Here is a 17,128-nt window from a genome sequence, read left to right on the forward strand (position 1 = left end):
AAATAATTTTTTTAAAAAAAAATAAAAACAACCCTCTGAGGAAGATGTGTTAGTTATTTTTACATTGCTGCAGACAAATATCTGAGCAAAACAACTTAAAGGAAGAAGGATTATCTTGCTCACAGTTTCAAGAGATGTTGACTCCCATGGCAGGGAGGGCCTAGAAGGGCAGAGCCGCTCACTTTCATGGCAGCAATGAAGCCAACAGAGAGCATGTATGCCCTAGTGGGCCTTCTCCACTTCCTCCTTTCATTCCGTCTGGGCCCCTGCCAGTGTGATAGTGCTGCCCACATTCAGACAGAATCTTCTGCCTTTACACACTCCTCTCTGGACACACCCTCATAGACAAGCTCAATGTTCTTTACTAATGGCCTGAGCACTCCTCAGTCTACTCAAGTTAACAGTCAAGATTAACCATCAGAGTAAGTTTTATTAGTTCCAGTTTCAACATGAAGGAGCTGAGATCTACACACACTTGGCTCATTCGTTCACTAAAGCAGCTTGTAAAGTGGTGCTGTCCTGTGCACAGATCATCTGACTCCAGGGCAGATGCACCTAGCCACTGCAGTGCTCTATAGGAGACACAGAAGCGTCAGTCTACCCTTGTTTCCCCATTTCAGAATTATCCTTAATCTCATCAATGGTGTGTGTTTCAAGAAGTGACTGACTTTCATATCTTACTTTTGGAGGATTTTGTGTACATAAAGTTCCAGAGTAAAGATTTGGATTCTTAAATATCCAGTTATTTTGCTTTTATAATTTATCCTTAAAATTCAGAAAGTGGGCTGGAAAGATGGCTCAGTAGTTAAGAGCACTGGTTGCTCTTGCAGAAGACCCAGGTTCAATTCCCAGCACCCATGTAGTAGCTAACAACTCCAGTTCCAGGGAATCTGACACCTTCTGTCCTCTGCAGGCACTGCACAACATGGATGCATTTACATACATGTGGGCAATACACTCACACTCATAAAGTAAAAATTATAAATAAAATATATTTTAATTCAGGAAGTGAATGAAAAAAGTGTTCTAAAATTAAGTTAAAGGAAGCTTTATCATAAGCACATGCTATCACTATTAATGAACCATACAAAATACAGGCAGAGAATCCTTAGGATCCTCATCCTCAAGAGCCCCATGGACAGACTCTGAAGCTATGTATGTGAGAGGAGGCAGGGAAGGGTAGTAGGAGCCATGCAGATAGCAACTGTGGCCACATCCTAATGGACCCACTCAACTAATCCATCTGTGATGGTCACACAGATGGTTTAATTCATACATACCTGTTTGTTCTTTGTAATTCTTTCTGTTGTTGATAAACTACCATGTGTATGAAATGAAATGATATTTTCCCTTTCTGTTTTTAGTTTGTGGTGATTACTGTGTGTTTGAAAGCTGGCCTAGAGACATCATATTGGACATGGGTAAGAGTATCTTCTATCACAGTGTCCCTTCATTCCAAAGCCAGCCTTTGTGGATTGTGGAGCACTGGGCTTGCAGGGAAAAGAACTGGAGATTCTAGTTTGGAAACAGGGAGTTAAAAAAGTTTGTTACAAAGACTTCTTGCAGCTTTTAATGTAGAATTGTACACTGTTACCATCCCAGAAAGTTGGGAGGCTTTCAAAACTTATGTGCCTTTGCTCAGAGGTATCACAAGACTGATGTTCTACAGAAAACCTTTAAGAAAATTATTCTGAAAACCAATAAAATCAATGAAAGATCTGTCCTCAGACACTTGTAAATATACAGTCTGAATAAAATAAGTGCCATTTTCAATGTGTTAATTTTACAGCATATCCACTTCCAGGTAGAGAGACTTAATAAAGAAAATAAAATTATAGTTTAATGCTCAGGGGAAAATTTGAAACAAGAAATTTGAACTTGGCAGGCAACAACATCCAGGTAAAGATCTCACACATGTCTAACATCTTTGAAAGAAAGAGATAAAGAAGATTGAAAGATGGTAATAGATAAGGATAAAGGTAAAGGTAAAAGGACAGAAGCAGCAAACAAGACTACAGGATGATTGATTAGTTCTGAATTCCTGTCCACAGACATCAGAACTGTTGTGGGAGAGATTAGCACTGAAAGATGCAGGATGCAGGAAGGCGCCAGTGCACAAGGTTATACAGCAGTTCCTAGAGGTGCTATTTTTCGGAATGTAATGAAAGTGAAGAGAATTTGTGACCTTTTCACTACTATTTGTGTGCTGGGTTGACCTGGGAGTGCCTTGACCCTGATTTCCTTCCTCGCAGTTCAGCCACATCGCCATCTGGGGCAGCATCGCACTCTGGGTGGTATTCTTCGGCCTCTACTCATCCCTGTGGCCTGCGGTTCCGATGGCGCCTGATATGTCTGGAGAGGTAATGCAGGCTGATAACGCATGATCCAGTAGAACCTTAGAAACTGGTGTCCAATAATCACCCTTCATCATGGTTAACATGATCTTCCATTTGGTGGATTTAAATTCAAATAGTACACGATCATTTAAAAGCTGTTTTCAAACGCCGTGTTTGGAAGTGATAAATCCTCAACGAATATTTCTAACTTGAACATTTAAGTTAAATCTGACTTATCCTTTCATAAACATCACTGGCACAATAAAATATGGTTGTCGGGAGCTTGAATCTTGTTCGGAAGATCCATAAAGAAGATGCCATTTTAAAATGAGACCGTAAATCTGTAAGTCCATTTTGGATAAGAGACTTGGGGAAGTAGTAAGGCTTTGTCTTTGAGGCACGCTGTCATTCCTTCTGTTATCGCTCCTTCTGAAGAGAAGTAGGCCTGTCACTAGAGTGAATGCACTTTCACTTGCCTTCATGACATCAGTTTGGCTCTCATTTTGAAAGAATTAGGACATGTGGCATTCAGCCTTATCTACTCCATTTTCAATTCTGTCTTTCAGTTCTTGTTACACTGGTAGGAATTGAGTTATTAGGTGTTCAGCGGGGAGTGTCAAAAGATCCCGCTTCCCTCAGAAGACAGTCCAGTAGTAGGAGGGCTTACGATTTCAATTGCAGGAAATTTGACATAAAATGTATAAAAGAAAATGTGGAAAACATTTCGGGATTTCCTGTGACCTCACAGTAACTTGCAAATCAAGGTAACATGAGCCCCATTGCAGTCCATTGTTTTACCACAGTCCCAGGAACCCTTTCCAGTGCTTTCCATGTACTTCTTGCCCATAAGTACTGCCTGAGCAGCTTTCACTTTGACAGTCTGGTTTATAGATCATTTTCATGAAATTTTATCTGACAGCATCCTGCTTTTTATAAATTAGCAGAATGCAGACACATTTTAAAAATTTTTTGTGGTTAGATTTATTAGAGAGAGGCATTATATACCATTACAGCAAAACCAGGCACTTGGAGAAGCCGGCTCTCCTTCCACCAAACCTGAAGACATCTTTTGAAAAATATACTGTGAAGCCTAGAAAATTTACAGCATGTGTTTTAAGGAGACCAGAGAGAAAGCTGTGAGTGTGCCTCTTCTTTGCCTGGGTTTCTGAGTCTCATTTTCCTGAAGAGAAAAATGTTATAGATTTGAGTATGTGTGTCTCAAATCTCTGATGATCCTACTTGGGAAATTCTGTAGCATCTACTCTCTGTTTCTGTTTGTTACACTGCCTAGTTGACTCTGTTTTTCCCCCAAGGTCGATTCTAACCTAGCCTCCTTGTCACTAGACATTAAGCCTGCCTCATTTTATCTTATCTCTGAATGTTTATCTTCAAAATGAGTAACACAAAAGATTTGGAGACCCAGATAGTTTAAGCAACTGGGGCCACTGGGTTTGATGACAAGAACTGAGTTTTGACCACCTACTTATAGGACAAGTGTGAAGTTTGACTGGCTTTCTGCCAACCAAACAGAATTCTGCCCTTGCATGTGAAATTCCCAGTATTACCTAAACACAGAACTTAATACTGTCTCTTGAGACTCCGGTGATGCTGGGTTTAATTCAAAGTGAAATGAATTTCAGTACTCGATCACGTTTTTTTGTTCCCTTCATAGACGGTGGGAAGTGCTAAAGGGAGTTCTGTTTCTTCTTGTTTTAAAACTACTGCAGCTTTGAATAAAGTATTTACATATCTGGTGCTTCACTGAGACTCTAAAGACTGAATTAGTTCAGCTCTGGGCTCTGCTGATTTGTTCAAAACATGTCAGTTGAGTTTATCCAAAGAAAAGGAGAACTCTTTAAATTTACCACATACTTTAGTGCTTGTAATGTATTTTGATGTGTGCATACATGTGTGGACTTGTAAGTGAACCTCAACTCTAGCTAAGGGTTTGACAGAAATGCCACTCACAGTGTCAAGTATAGGCCATGTCCATTTGTTTCTTGGGCACTACATTCCCCAGAACATTGCTTCTATACTCAGCCTTTAACATTTTTATGATGAAAACAGAGTCACTAGTTATATTACAACTTAGAAGTGATTAGTCTCATGTGTGCATTTTTCTGATCCTGAAATTCTGTATTTTAATCAAGACTATAGTTGATGCATATGTATACATATATGTGTGGAAATTTCACTTATGTGCCAGTGTTTATATCTATTTTTATACTTACACAAAATTGATCATCTGCTATAAAGTATGTCTATTCATCTAACTTTCATAAAAATATATCAATGCAACATATATTATGTAGAGCAATGTATTATTGTGACAGCATCGTAAGCTTAAATTACAGCACTGCTCTCTTGGTGTGTGAAACACAACCTAGGACTCCCCACATAGTGCATAGATAACTTTCTGTTACCATACATCAATAACAAGGCCATCAATATTTGGTTCAGAGACTCTGCATGCTCTGCAAACCAATCCTTCCTTACCTTGACAGCAGTTCCTTCTAAGACTAAATTTTGTACATAGGTAAGTTTCTGGTTGCCTAAATGTTTAATAAAGGCTTCTAAGGTAGTAGAACAGAGAATGGGGTAGCAGGCTGAAAGCAGCAAGCATATTTAGCCCCCATGCTGGGGAGGAGGCTGAAGCACTGTGTGGCCTTAAAGGGCTAATGACTGAATAAACAAGCTGTTCCAAAAGGCAGCCAAGATCTGGAAAAGTCTTAACACTAGACATCTTGATGGTGTTGAACACTGATTTTACCCCAGGTACTTCTCTAACTACTTTATGCAGAGTCTGTCAATTTGACAAACATCTACTAAGATTCTTCTCTGGGTCAGCCAGTGTCCTAGGCACCGGAATCAGGAATAGCAAAAAGCCATGCCCTCCTGCAGCCTACTTCTCTGGTGTCTGGAGAAAGACAATGGATAAGTAGATGGAATACACTGTATGGAGAGAAGTGCTGTTGAGAAAGGCACGGCAGGCCTGGGCACTGAAAGCAGTGTTTCCAGCCCTGTCTCCCTCAGAGCCCTGAGACTTTTACTCATGTCAGACTTTTTTTTAAAAAGCTATCAGAGGAGCTTGAGAATGGTGTGAGGCTCTGACCTGAATTTTCACACAGGGCTCTGACTGTTGTGCTAGGAACCTTGCACATGGTTATTGCAAGAAACCAGATGAGAGATGGTGGTGTCTTGGACTAGGTGGACAGAGGGCAGCAGGACTGAGAAGAGGTCAGATGCTGAGAGCTTGAAGGTCAAGGTGATGGAATTTGCTTACAGGTGGGATGTAAACAGGGAGAGGAAGAGTCAAGGCTGATTCCGGTGTGTTTGCTGTGAACAAATGTGCTAGGACACACTAGACACTGACTCTGGCTCTCACCTCAAACTTGTTATAGTAACCAGTTTAAGGATGAAGAAACGAAAGCACAGAGAAGTCTGACCTCCCATTGGGAAGTGGCAGAGAAAACACTTTAGCTGTCTAGTGGTCCAGTGACTTTCATTCAGTTCTCTGGGACTAGTTGGTTTTGGGGTTTGTTTGTTTGTTTTTTAATTGAGCTTTTAAAATTTCATACATTTCCCACTCACATTCATACCCCCTCCCCCATCCAAGCCTCCCCCATCCCCCCACCGAACCCTATGTACTCTGCCATACATGCTGAGTCCTATTCATTCAGGTGTTTGTACCCAAATCTCCTTCAGTGTAAACATGTCCACTGGAGTCTAGTCATCCCATCCAGTGATCGTATATAAGTCCTACTCTCCCTCACCCAGCAGCAATCAGTCTCAAATAGTTCTCAATCTAGTGCTGGCCTGCCACCTATTTCTTACCTCCTCATGGGTCTCTTGTTTGATGCCACCGCTGCCGCAGGCTCACATGAGCAAGCCTCCAGTGGCCTGGAAGCCTCCACCTCCTTATGTTCATGAACCAACCCTGGCTCTTACAATCTTTCCGCCTCCTCTTCCGAAATGGTCCCCGAACCGTGGATGGGTGAGGTTTCATATAGGAATCTGGGACTAGTGTTAAAAACATTTGTGTTGCTTGATCTGGCCTGATCAATGCTCCCTCATTAGTTGGTATCTCAAGGATTTGTGTAGAAGAGGGAACTATTTTCTGTAGTTAGCACTGCACTTTTCCTGAACATTGATGCTCCAGTGATCATTTCAGTGCCATGGGGATGGGTTCAAATGCTGTCCCCCCACCTCCACAGGATGGCAGCCTCTTCCTTTCTTTACTCATCTACTGAAACACCAACAGGGTTGACCTAGTGCCCTGTAGTGAACATTAAATGATCATTAACTTAGAACTTTGCTTGTGTGTATGTTGTGGACAAATAGATGAGAAACTGTAGGGTAGGGGCTGAAGAAAGGTAGATCTCAGCTCAGCTAAATCTTTCCATATTAAGGGATTTCCAACCATACAGCCATCTTCCTGCAGCTTCAGAGGAGAATGCTGAGCTTGGTGAAGGCATGCTTCCCATGAGGGTAACCAGCTCAGCCACTGGTGACAATGAGGCAACAGTTTACCATTCCACACCTCCAAGATGCCTTCCTCTTTGGCCTTGTAACAGAAGCATCTTGAGTACTGAAAGAATACAGACTCTTGCTGTAGTTAACAGGATCAATGATTCAGGATTTTTTAGTCATTTCCAATTTTTTTTTTGGTTCATCTTTGAAACCCCATCTGAAGACATGACAGTTTTTCACAGTGTGTGGAAGGGAAAAGTCTTGCCAACATTTATTATGCACCCACTGTATCCTCCAGGCACATTTGATGGCAAACAGGACTTATGCTAGTTAGATTCATATTGCAAACCTTTGTGGTAAGTAGAAAAATAGCCAGTGACCCAGAGAACTCAACCCAGATCTTTCTTTTCAAATCTCGGTGGCTTCGCCTAGCATCCTGAGGTGCTCAGTACCTTCTCTTTGAGGCTCATTGCTGTTCCTTACTCCAGGTGGGAGTTCTTTCGTTTCATCTTGCAGTCACCTTCCTGTGTTTATTTGATTGGCTATTTCATAGCTCTCTCAGCATCCTAATCAGTTTCCTAAGTTAAGCAAGTTTGAAATTGTTCCCATCTCTTAAAAAATGCACAGGCTTGCCAGGCGTGGTGGTGCATGCCTTTAATCCCAGCACTCGGGAGACAGAGGCAGGCGGATCTCTGTGAGTTCAAGGCCAGCCTGGTCTACATAGTGAGTTCCAGGACAGCTGGAGCTATAGGGAGACCCTGTCTCAAAAAGACCAAAAAAAAAAAAAAAGTGCACAGACTTCTAATCAGCCTGTTTCAACACCCACCTCTCTTCATCTCATCTATAGAAATTCCACCTTCACTGTAGCCAGGGAGATAGTTCAATCATTTAAGTGTTTGCCAAACAAGCATAAGGATCTGAGTTCAACCCAAGATAAAAAGAAAAAAGAAAAAAAATTTACAGTGATATAATCCCATGTTTGTAATCCCAACACTGGAGAGACAAAGACCAAATGATCCCTGGGGTTCAGCCTACCCTACTTGATGAGCTCCAGACCAGTGACAGACCCTGTCTCAGAAAAACAAGATGGACAGTACTTGAGGGATGACACTTGAGCTTGTCCTCTGGCCTCCCTACTTATATACACATGCACATGTACATACACACACATATGCACAAACATGCAAACACAAAACAAATTCTGTGATGTGAGATTGCATGGTTGTCACTGAGCTAATAGGGCTCGTATACCTGGCCCAGACACTTTTTTTTCATATTTTTATTGAATTCCATTTCATTTAATATATTTTGATCATATTTAGACCCCTTCCCCTATCGGCGCCCCTCTTATAACCCCCAGACCAGATTTCATGTACTCTGTCTTATGTATTAAGGCCTGTCAAGTCAAGTTTGTGTCCCTGAATGTCCTTCCATGTGTACTGGAGCCTGGTTAACTGTCTAGCATCACACTCTTAAAGAAAACCAACTCTCCCTCTCCCAGTAGTTATCAGTTGCCAGTAGTTCCTCAGCTAAGATTGGGGCTTCTTACCCACCAACCCAATTTTTTTTTAAATATTTTGTTTTATTTTGTTTTATTTTATTTTATATGTATAAGTGTATTGCCTGCATGTAGGTAGGTGCACCCATGTCATGCAGTGCCTTCGGGGATCAGAAGAAGGTGTCAGATCCCCAGAAACTAGAGTTACGAGCAACCATGTGGCTACTGGGAATCAAACCCAGGTTTTCTGCAAGAGCAGTCAGTGCTCTTAATCACTGAGCCATCCAACCCCGAGTTCCCCACATCTATGCTGGGATTTCATCTGGCCTGAGCTTGCATGGGTCTTGTATGTACCATTACCATTGCTATAAATTCATGTAAGAAACTTCCCAGCTGTCTAGAAAACTGTGTCCTTGTTGTCATCAATCACCTCTGCCTCTTACATTCTTTCTGCCCCTTCTTCCACAATGGTCCCTGAGCCTTGGGTGACAGAGGTTTGATATAGGTGTCCTATTCAGGGATAAGCACTCTGTAGTCTCTTATTCTCTACACTTTGGCCAGTTGTGGCTTTATGGCTCACTCACCATCTGTTGCATAAGGAAGCTTTGCTGGTAGAGTTGAGAGATGCATTAATATTCTTTCCACCCCCTGTTCCACTGTGTTCCTTGAGCCTTAGGCATAAAGGTTACATTGTAGATGTGTCACTTAGGATTGAGCACCTCACAGACACTTGTTTTCTGCATTTGACTAGTTGTGGAACTTTGTAAAAATCTCCATCTACTGCAAAAGGAAACTTCTTTGATGAGTGGTAAGAGGTACACGTGTCTGTAAATATAAGGGTACATATTTAGAATACAGTAAGAAATTACATCGTTATATCTAGGGATGTGACAAATGTAGATTTTTCTCTAGAATCTATGACCTCTACAACCATGTGTAATTGGCTATGTTTATAGTACCATACATGAGTTCCCTCCCATTGAGCAGGCCTTAATTCCAATTAGACAGCCATTAATTACCCCCAAGTAAAAGTACCACTACTGTACCAATATAGATTATTTGCTAGGCCCATCCTTGTGGTTCATAGAATTTATAGCTGGATAAGATCATTGATTGGTTTTCTCTCTTGGCAGTTTGCATTGTATCTTCTGATACTATGGGAGCTAGTCTTCAGGGAGGAGGCATCCAGGTCAGTTCCCGCCTGACTGCTCCAAGTTTTGTATCTGAAATATGCCCTGTCTTCAGCAATAGGGTCTTACCTTCAAGCTCTGGGAGGCAAAAAAAGGGCTGTGGCAATAGCCTATATTTTTTCAGAGTCTTTTGGACTACACTGACAAACAACTTGAAGGGAGGCTCCCCCAGCCCAGGCACTCTTAACCCTTCTTGGTGTTCACTTATTTACTAGCCATAACAATACTTTGCATAGGTCCTAGAATACATTTCACAGCCACAGAGTGGTCCGGTGGTCTCCTCAAAGTCCAAAGAATCTGAGCTGCATTTGCAGCTCAGCCTCTGCCTGTCTGAATACCTATTGTGCACTTTACCGTCCATTACTTCTGCTTTTCTTCCCTCTCCACACTGGCTTTTCTCCCAGGTTTCATGCCCATGTATTACAAGCACCATGGATTAAAACAATTATATTTGTTTCCGTATGGTTGCTGAAGTGGCTAACAGTTGTCTGCCTATAGCATTTCCATCATCAGCTCTCCTCAGTGGCCTCTGTCCCTGATCTGAAATCTATTTTGTACCATCCCATAGCTGCTTTTCCTGTTGACTTAAGCTCATTCTCTGTGCCTGGACTTGCCAGGAAGCTCATCCCCACATGTGTCACAGTGTAGCACGTCCTTCATTGACTCCGAGTTGGTGGTTCTTGGTTACTGGGCAGAGTGTTCCCCTGTGGAAACCTTCCTCCACAGATCTTGCACTGTGCTTCCAACACAGTCATCCAGCGCCCCTGCCCATAGTAATGATCCAAATGATAATGATTAATAAATAACTCAGTACCCCAAATTACTGAAATACTATTTTCAAAAAGAATTGTGAAATCAGTGGGAGGAAGTGAAATCTACCAAGTTAGTGTAAGACAATTGGTGGGAAAGTTTTAAAAATAAAGAGAAAACAGTGCAGCAAGGTCGGCTGGAACTTTAAATATGTCTCTTTTCCTCGCCTCTTACAAATATGGTTGTGATTTAAGAGGATGACTTTTTTTTCAGATCTAACTTGTATTTTTTTCACACCAGTACAATTTATGGGGCAAGGTAGGCCCTGGGGAAAGTGCAATGTTACATAAACATAGACCAGCCTACTCTTCTGACTTGTCTAGATGATGGCACTTGGTATTTTTTTGAATTTCCATAAGAAAATGTTTTAGCCGATATGATTAGTAAACCAGATTAAAAAAACAGAAAAGGAGTTCTATCAAGCTTTATCAAGGGTCATTTCATATCAGGATTAATACCAGAAGCTGGGTTGTGCAAAACTTTTAAATTTATTATGGCATTGCAGCCCCCACCCCACCCCCAGCACCATCTGTTTCTGCTCTCCCTGGCCTCGGGGACCTATAAAACTACTGAAGGAAATTGAAGTTAAGGAACAAGCATGTGTTTTACAGAATTTTAGATCTCTTGATTGAGGTTTGTAAAGTCCATCTAAAAAACAATAAAAATCTTTGTTGGGGTCTTTGGTGTCACCCTCTAGCAAAAGGCATTTGTAAACTGTAGTGCTGATAAGATTTTCCTAAATCGTGCTGTTGCCTATTTTATCCAGCATCATAAATCACTCTCCATATGAGGAAATTCCTGCCTAAAATAGTCCTTCTTCATCTATCAGTTTTTAATTACTAGACAGCATATAACTTATTGGTTGTAAGGCTAGCGCTTGGGAGGTGGGTCAGGGGTTTTATCTAAGATTACTGTGTTAAGCCAAGTACCCTGGAGGGAACCACTTCCCTAACCTCCATCAGATGTTCGTCAGTGAGCCAATGATACTTGCAAACCCAAGTAAAACCCATCCAGTAAAACTTGCCATCCATCAGAGTCTCTATACCCCTGGCTAGAGATTGCCACTTTTAAGCCCTTCTTGTTAAGAAAAGTGTGTCTAGAAATGCTGCAGATGATGGAGAGGTGTGGAAGAGGTATACCTCATTCTTGGGACTTTGAGGTTCAAGTGCTCTTTAGTGTCATAAGGAGAACTAATAATGCTTTTTGTGGCCACAGCATCTCTTTCTCCATTGCAGAGCAAGTGGAGTGTCTAACTTGTACAGAGCGCTTTGTTACACCCTGGGGGAATTAGCAATCAATGGAACTGGTCCTTACCCTTTGGGGTCTCCTTGATAATGACACAGCATTGATAGCCTACAGCCAGATGTGGTCTCCCCAGATAACTGTGAGCAAGGGCAGAGAGTGGAATGAGCACGCTCACTCCCTATGTGACAGAGTCTGCAAGATTCTGTGGAACCAGTTCTTTCTCGTACTCTTTTCTTCCATAAGTATGAATGGAGGGCTTAATAAGTGCAGGTACTGTTGGAAGGTACCAGGTCATTCAGGTAAGATCTCCAATTGCAGTTCAGACTGAAGGAACCAGGAAACACGAGGAAGTCACTAAACCAGTTAACAAATGACTGAATACTGAATGAAGATGATTTTACAGAACAGTAAATGGTGGGAAGGAAACAGTGTGACATGACAGGAGACAGGATATAAGGGGTACCTTGGGAGGTCTTTTTGAAGCTGGGACAGTTAGGATGAAACTCAAATGCCTATTGCATGAAGACCATATGAACAGGTGCCTGTGTTCTAAGGCCTGTCCATTCGGAGAGCAGCCAGTACAACTAGAGAAGAGGGGTAAAAAGAGCATGGAGAAGTGGGGTCACAGATGCCATAGGGCCACCATCCCTGCAGGCCATCATTGAACCTGGTGTGCCTGCACCACAGGCAGAGAGTCTGGAACACTTGCCCCTAAACCATGAATGCCATTGTGACATCGGTTCCAGTAATCTCATAATTGAACATAATTCTTGCACTCTGATAAAGATGAAGGGAGCATCTGTGAGTGGTCTAAAGCTGCTTTGTTCTAACATCCCTGAAGCTTCCTGGCATATTTCATTTAAAACAAGGCATTTTATGGAATATTTGTTAGTGTTCTCCTAAAAGATTACAAGATAGAGGGCTGGCACGACTCAGTGGGTTGGGTACTTGCTAACAAACTTGACAACCTGAGTTCTATCCCCAGGGCCTACATGGGAGGAGGAGAGAACCAACTCTCACAGATAGTCCTACCTGTGTGTACACAGATACACAAATAAATGTTTTCTTTAAAAGGTAGCAAGATAGAAACTGTTTCCTCTAATATAAAAGTCAGGGTGGGAAGCAGGCAGGCATTCCAAGAACAGTGTGGTGCTGCACGATCATCACAGACCAGATTTCTTCTATCACCAATCTTAGTGTACCTCTTCATAGTCTAATGTGACTGCCAAAGCTCTAACCATATCTTGCAATCCAGGCAAGAAAGAGAAGGATTGGCCTTTTCTCTTTAATGCTCTTCCTAGACATTTTCAGTCCTTCTTAGAGCTCCTCAGCCAAAAGCTACACACATGGCCATAGCTAGCTGCAACAAGAGAGCCGGGGGTGTATACTTTAAGCTGATGGACAAGAACCAAAATTATTGCATCTATTTAAAAAAAATAGGCATGGATGTGTATGTCTGTAATCCTAGCACTCAAGAGGTACTAGGATAATCAGGAATTCAAGATCATCCTCCTTAGAGGGAGATCAGGGCTAGCCTGGGTTACTTGGCAAGATCCTGCCTCAATACACCAAAGTCAGATAAGCTAGAAATCTCACTCATAACAGTTAATTTTCTTGCACGTGGAGCTGTACAACAACCTTTAGATATCCTTCTATGGCTATAGGTTTTTTTTGAAGTTTAAAGTTTTTAGAAATCATTACCTATAATCTGGAAATACATATAGATCATTTTCTTTTATACACTGAATTGCTAATAATCCAACAATAAATGCTTTATATGATGGTCTCTTAAAGGATAAGTATAAAGAACCATCACAAAGCTATTAAAAATATTTTAAAATGATGTAACAAGTAAAAGTATTGAGCACTAAAAATATTATGCCCTTTCTTACATGACTTACCCAGAAACAGAAAAACACATTAAATTCTTATTTCTCATAATAAAAATATTTTGTTGCTAACTCCATCCTTAATTTATGTTACTTTTAAGTTTTTTAAATAGCACAATAAAGAAATTGAAGTAAAACAAAACAACAAACTCTGTTATGAATTATTTTTACTATTCTGAGAACCGTATTCTTAGAAAACAGCATTTCAGAGTTATACAGTCCCTGACATCTTGATGCTTTTTGAAAAAGACTGTTCTTTCGTGCAGTTCTTGGTATGTATGACTGTATAAACTTTACTCCTTTTTTTCCAGAAAAAAATTAACTTCTGATTGATCCAGTCCCAACTAGCTCCTCCTTTTTTCCAATGAACTGATTTATTTTCATGTCACCCACTTTTCTTGTGAGATAGTGGTGATGCAGAGGTTTCTTGTACCAGAATCTAGCTTGTACATCAGGGCACTCAACCCTTCTCCATCCCCTCATCGCCTCTAGAAGTGTCCACAAAATGAAGCTGTGTGCTGGTGTCTAATCTCCATACTTTCTAAGATCTTTGTTTGTTTGGGGTCACCCTGGCAGCGAAGGGTTTTCTTTGTTTCTGAGTCATCAAGAACTGCTTGAAATAATTGCAAACATATTGGGGTTTATCCAAAACACCCTTTTCCTGATTTTTGGGATGTTCTGCCCTGTCTATTTTTATGGAGAAAGTAAAATTTCATCTTTTATAGAAGAGCCCATTTCAGCTCAGCCCCACCAACATTTCCAGAGTGTGTATGTGCCAGGGTCTACTAGGTATCAGTAGATCCAAAGTTCAAAATCAGGTACATTGTACTGTTTGGAGAACAAATCAACATCAACTAAATAAATGTCTTCCAATGTAAGATGCTAATCAGTGGACCAGAGGAAGGAGTATTTGACCCCTGCTATTGTTTGGAAAGATTGCCAAGCACCCCTGTCACCAGCAGATGTCCAGAGTCTGCCTGGGACAGGGAGAGAGGGGAGCTCCTGAAAGAGAGAAGCCTCAGCAAGCACAGGGTTTGGTATTGCTAAGGCAGACACCGGGTTGAGTTCAAACTGGGCAGTTCAGCATGGACCAGATCACAGAAAGCTACTTGAATATTATTGATACCATTTCTTTAAAACATGGCAGCTGGCTTTTCCTTATGGAATATGCAGTATTTCAGAGAGGACCAGAAGCCATAGAAAACAGATTTGTATCAGAGGAAGTGATAAGTAATTACTAAGTCTTGAAAAACTTTTTTTATATTTTGATAAGAATGAATATCCTATAACTGCAAATTTACATGCATTCATTTCAGCTGGAATAAAGAAACATCAAAGACATTTCTTGTTTAAATATTTTATTAATTCTCCAAGAATTTCATATAATGTACTTTGAGCACATTCACCTTCCCAACTCCTCCCCTTATATCCTCTCAGATCCGCCCCCACCTCCCTAAACCACCCCCAACTTCATGTTCTTCTTTTCCATTATTTAATAGCTCATCAACTCTAATTTGTGCTGACCATATACTTCTGGGTACAGGGCCATCCACTGGAGCATGATTGACTTATCAGGCACCATACCCTTAAAGTAAACTGACTCTCCCTCCTCAAGAAGCTATCAACTCTCCATAGCTCCTTGGCGATGGGAACTCATGAACACCTTACCACTCTATGCTAGAACGTTGACTGGCTTGATCTTGTGCAGGCCTTGTATAGACAACCACAGCTGCTGTAGGTTCACAGATGCAGCAGACCTGTCATGTCCTAAAGATATAGTTTTTCTCTAGTCCTCCCTGACCTCTGGCCTCTTAAATTCTTTCCATCTCCTCTTCTGAAATGGTCCCAGAGCCTTGGGGAGGGAGTGTGATATAGATGTCCCATTTGTGGCTGAGCACTTCACAGTCACTTATTCTCTACATTTTGACCAGTTGTGAGTTTCTCTGTTTACTATTATCCACTGCACAAACTTCTCTGATGAGGTCTGAGAACTGCACTAATCTATGAGTAAAAAGATACCAGTTTAGAAGCCAGTTTGATGCTATGAGACTGTGAGCTTCCCAACCATGAGTTCCTGGCCAGATTTATAGTACCAGGTATGTGTTTCCTCGTGTGAAGAGGGCCTTCTTTAAGTCCAATCAGGAAATGGTTGGTACTCCCCATAACACTTGTGCCACTATTGCACCCATGGGCATATTTTGTCCTGGTGGTCATTGTTATAGTTCACAGCTGGGTAAGACTATTGATGACTTTTTCTCCCCAGCAACATGCATAGCGCCTTCCAGTACTCTGAGAGGTAGCTAGCAGGAAGGAAACTTCCTGATCGGCACTGACTTGATTTCTCCATGTCCTGTGACCAATGTGTATGGTGTCTTCAGCAATAGGGTCTTACCATCAAGTTATAGTGGACAGCCAAGAACAATGGCAATAACCTATATTGTTTAAGGGGTCTATAGGAAATCTCTGATCAACAACTCAAGGGGCAGTATCCCACACCTGGCACTGGGAGGTGGGTTTTTTTTGGTAATCTATGGCTTCTGGGTGGAGCATAATAATCCCCAATGTATGGTAACCCCAATTAAACTCCTGTGTTCATGTGTGTGTGTGTGTGTGTGTGTGTGTGTGTACATATACCGTGTAAAATAGTAGGTTTCCATATGGCTTTTTCCAATATCCTTAGTGTTAAGTGTCCTTTCTCTAACCTCCTCCTCTGTACTACCCTCCCATTCCTCTCCCCCACTTAACCCTCCCTCCCCATTCCCCTTTTCCCTTTATACCCTCAGTGTTTTACTATTCCTCCACCCAAGATCTTTCTTCCCCCACTCACCAATGGCCTTTGTAGTTCCCTGGCTTCTACAGGTATTCAGAATTAAACACAAAAATCTGAAGATTCAACAGTAAGGTCCACATATAAGTGAGAACATGCAATGTTTGTTTTTCTGGGTCTGGTTACTTCACTCAGTATAATGTTTGCCAGCTCCATCCATTTACCTGAAAATTTCATAATTTCATTTCTCTTTACAATTGAATAAAATTCCATTGTATATAGGTACCATATTTTCATAGTCATCAGTTGATGGATAGCTAGGCTGTTTCTATGTCCTTGCTATGCCCTGTGAGTAGAGCAGCTGTGAGCACGGAAGAACTTATGTCTCTGTAGTAGGAACTAGGTTCCTTTGGGAATATGCCCAGGCGTGGTATAGTTGGGTCCTGTGGTAGATCTATTTCTGGTTCTCTGAGGAACCTCCACACTGATTTCCACAGTGTCTGTACCAAACTGTACTCCCACCAATAGTGCCTGAGGGTTCCCTGTCTCCATTTTTGTCTTTTGTTTTCTTAATCTTAGCCATTCTGACTTGCGTGAAATGAAATCTCAAAGTAGTTTTAATTTGCATTTCCTTGGTGACTAAGGATGGTGAACACTTTTTAACTATTTCTTAGCTATTTGTATTTCCTCCTCTTCTTCTTCCTTCTCCTCTTCCTCCTCCTCCTCCTCCTCCTCCTCCTCCTCCTTCCTCCTCTTTTTTAATGGAGATGAGGTCTTGCCGTGTGACCCAAGCTGGCCTAAACTTCAGCTTCTTGAGTGCTGGAATTATGGCCATGAGCCACCTTGCCCAGCTTATGTTCACTATTTTTTTTTAATGTTGCTAAAACAGGAATTACTATTGACTTTCACAGAGCCCTTGGATT

General features: G+C 41.4%; 1 protein-coding gene across 3 annotated transcripts in view; it reads left to right on the forward strand.

The window, feature by feature from the left end:
- Atp8a1 (ATPase phospholipid transporting 8A1) overlaps window positions 1–17,128 on the forward strand; it is a 255,642-nt gene that overhangs the window by 216,663 nt on the left and 21,851 nt on the right. For all 3 annotated transcript variants that reach the window (XM_008827209.3, XM_008827210.3, XM_008827208.3), the window contains 2 exons: window positions 1,365–1,421; window positions 2,253–2,360. In XM_008827209.3, coding sequence (XP_008825431.1) covers window positions 1,365–1,421; window positions 2,253–2,360 — 165 coding nt within the window. The remainder of the gene's footprint in view (window positions 1–1,364; window positions 1,422–2,252; window positions 2,361–17,128) is intronic.

The sequence above is a fragment of the Nannospalax galili genome, unplaced genomic scaffold (genome assembly GCF_000622305.1).
Source record: "Nannospalax galili isolate Female #2095 unplaced genomic scaffold, S.galili_v1.0 scaffold772, whole genome shotgun sequence".
NCBI lineage: Eukaryota > Metazoa > Chordata > Mammalia > Rodentia > Spalacidae > Nannospalax > Nannospalax galili.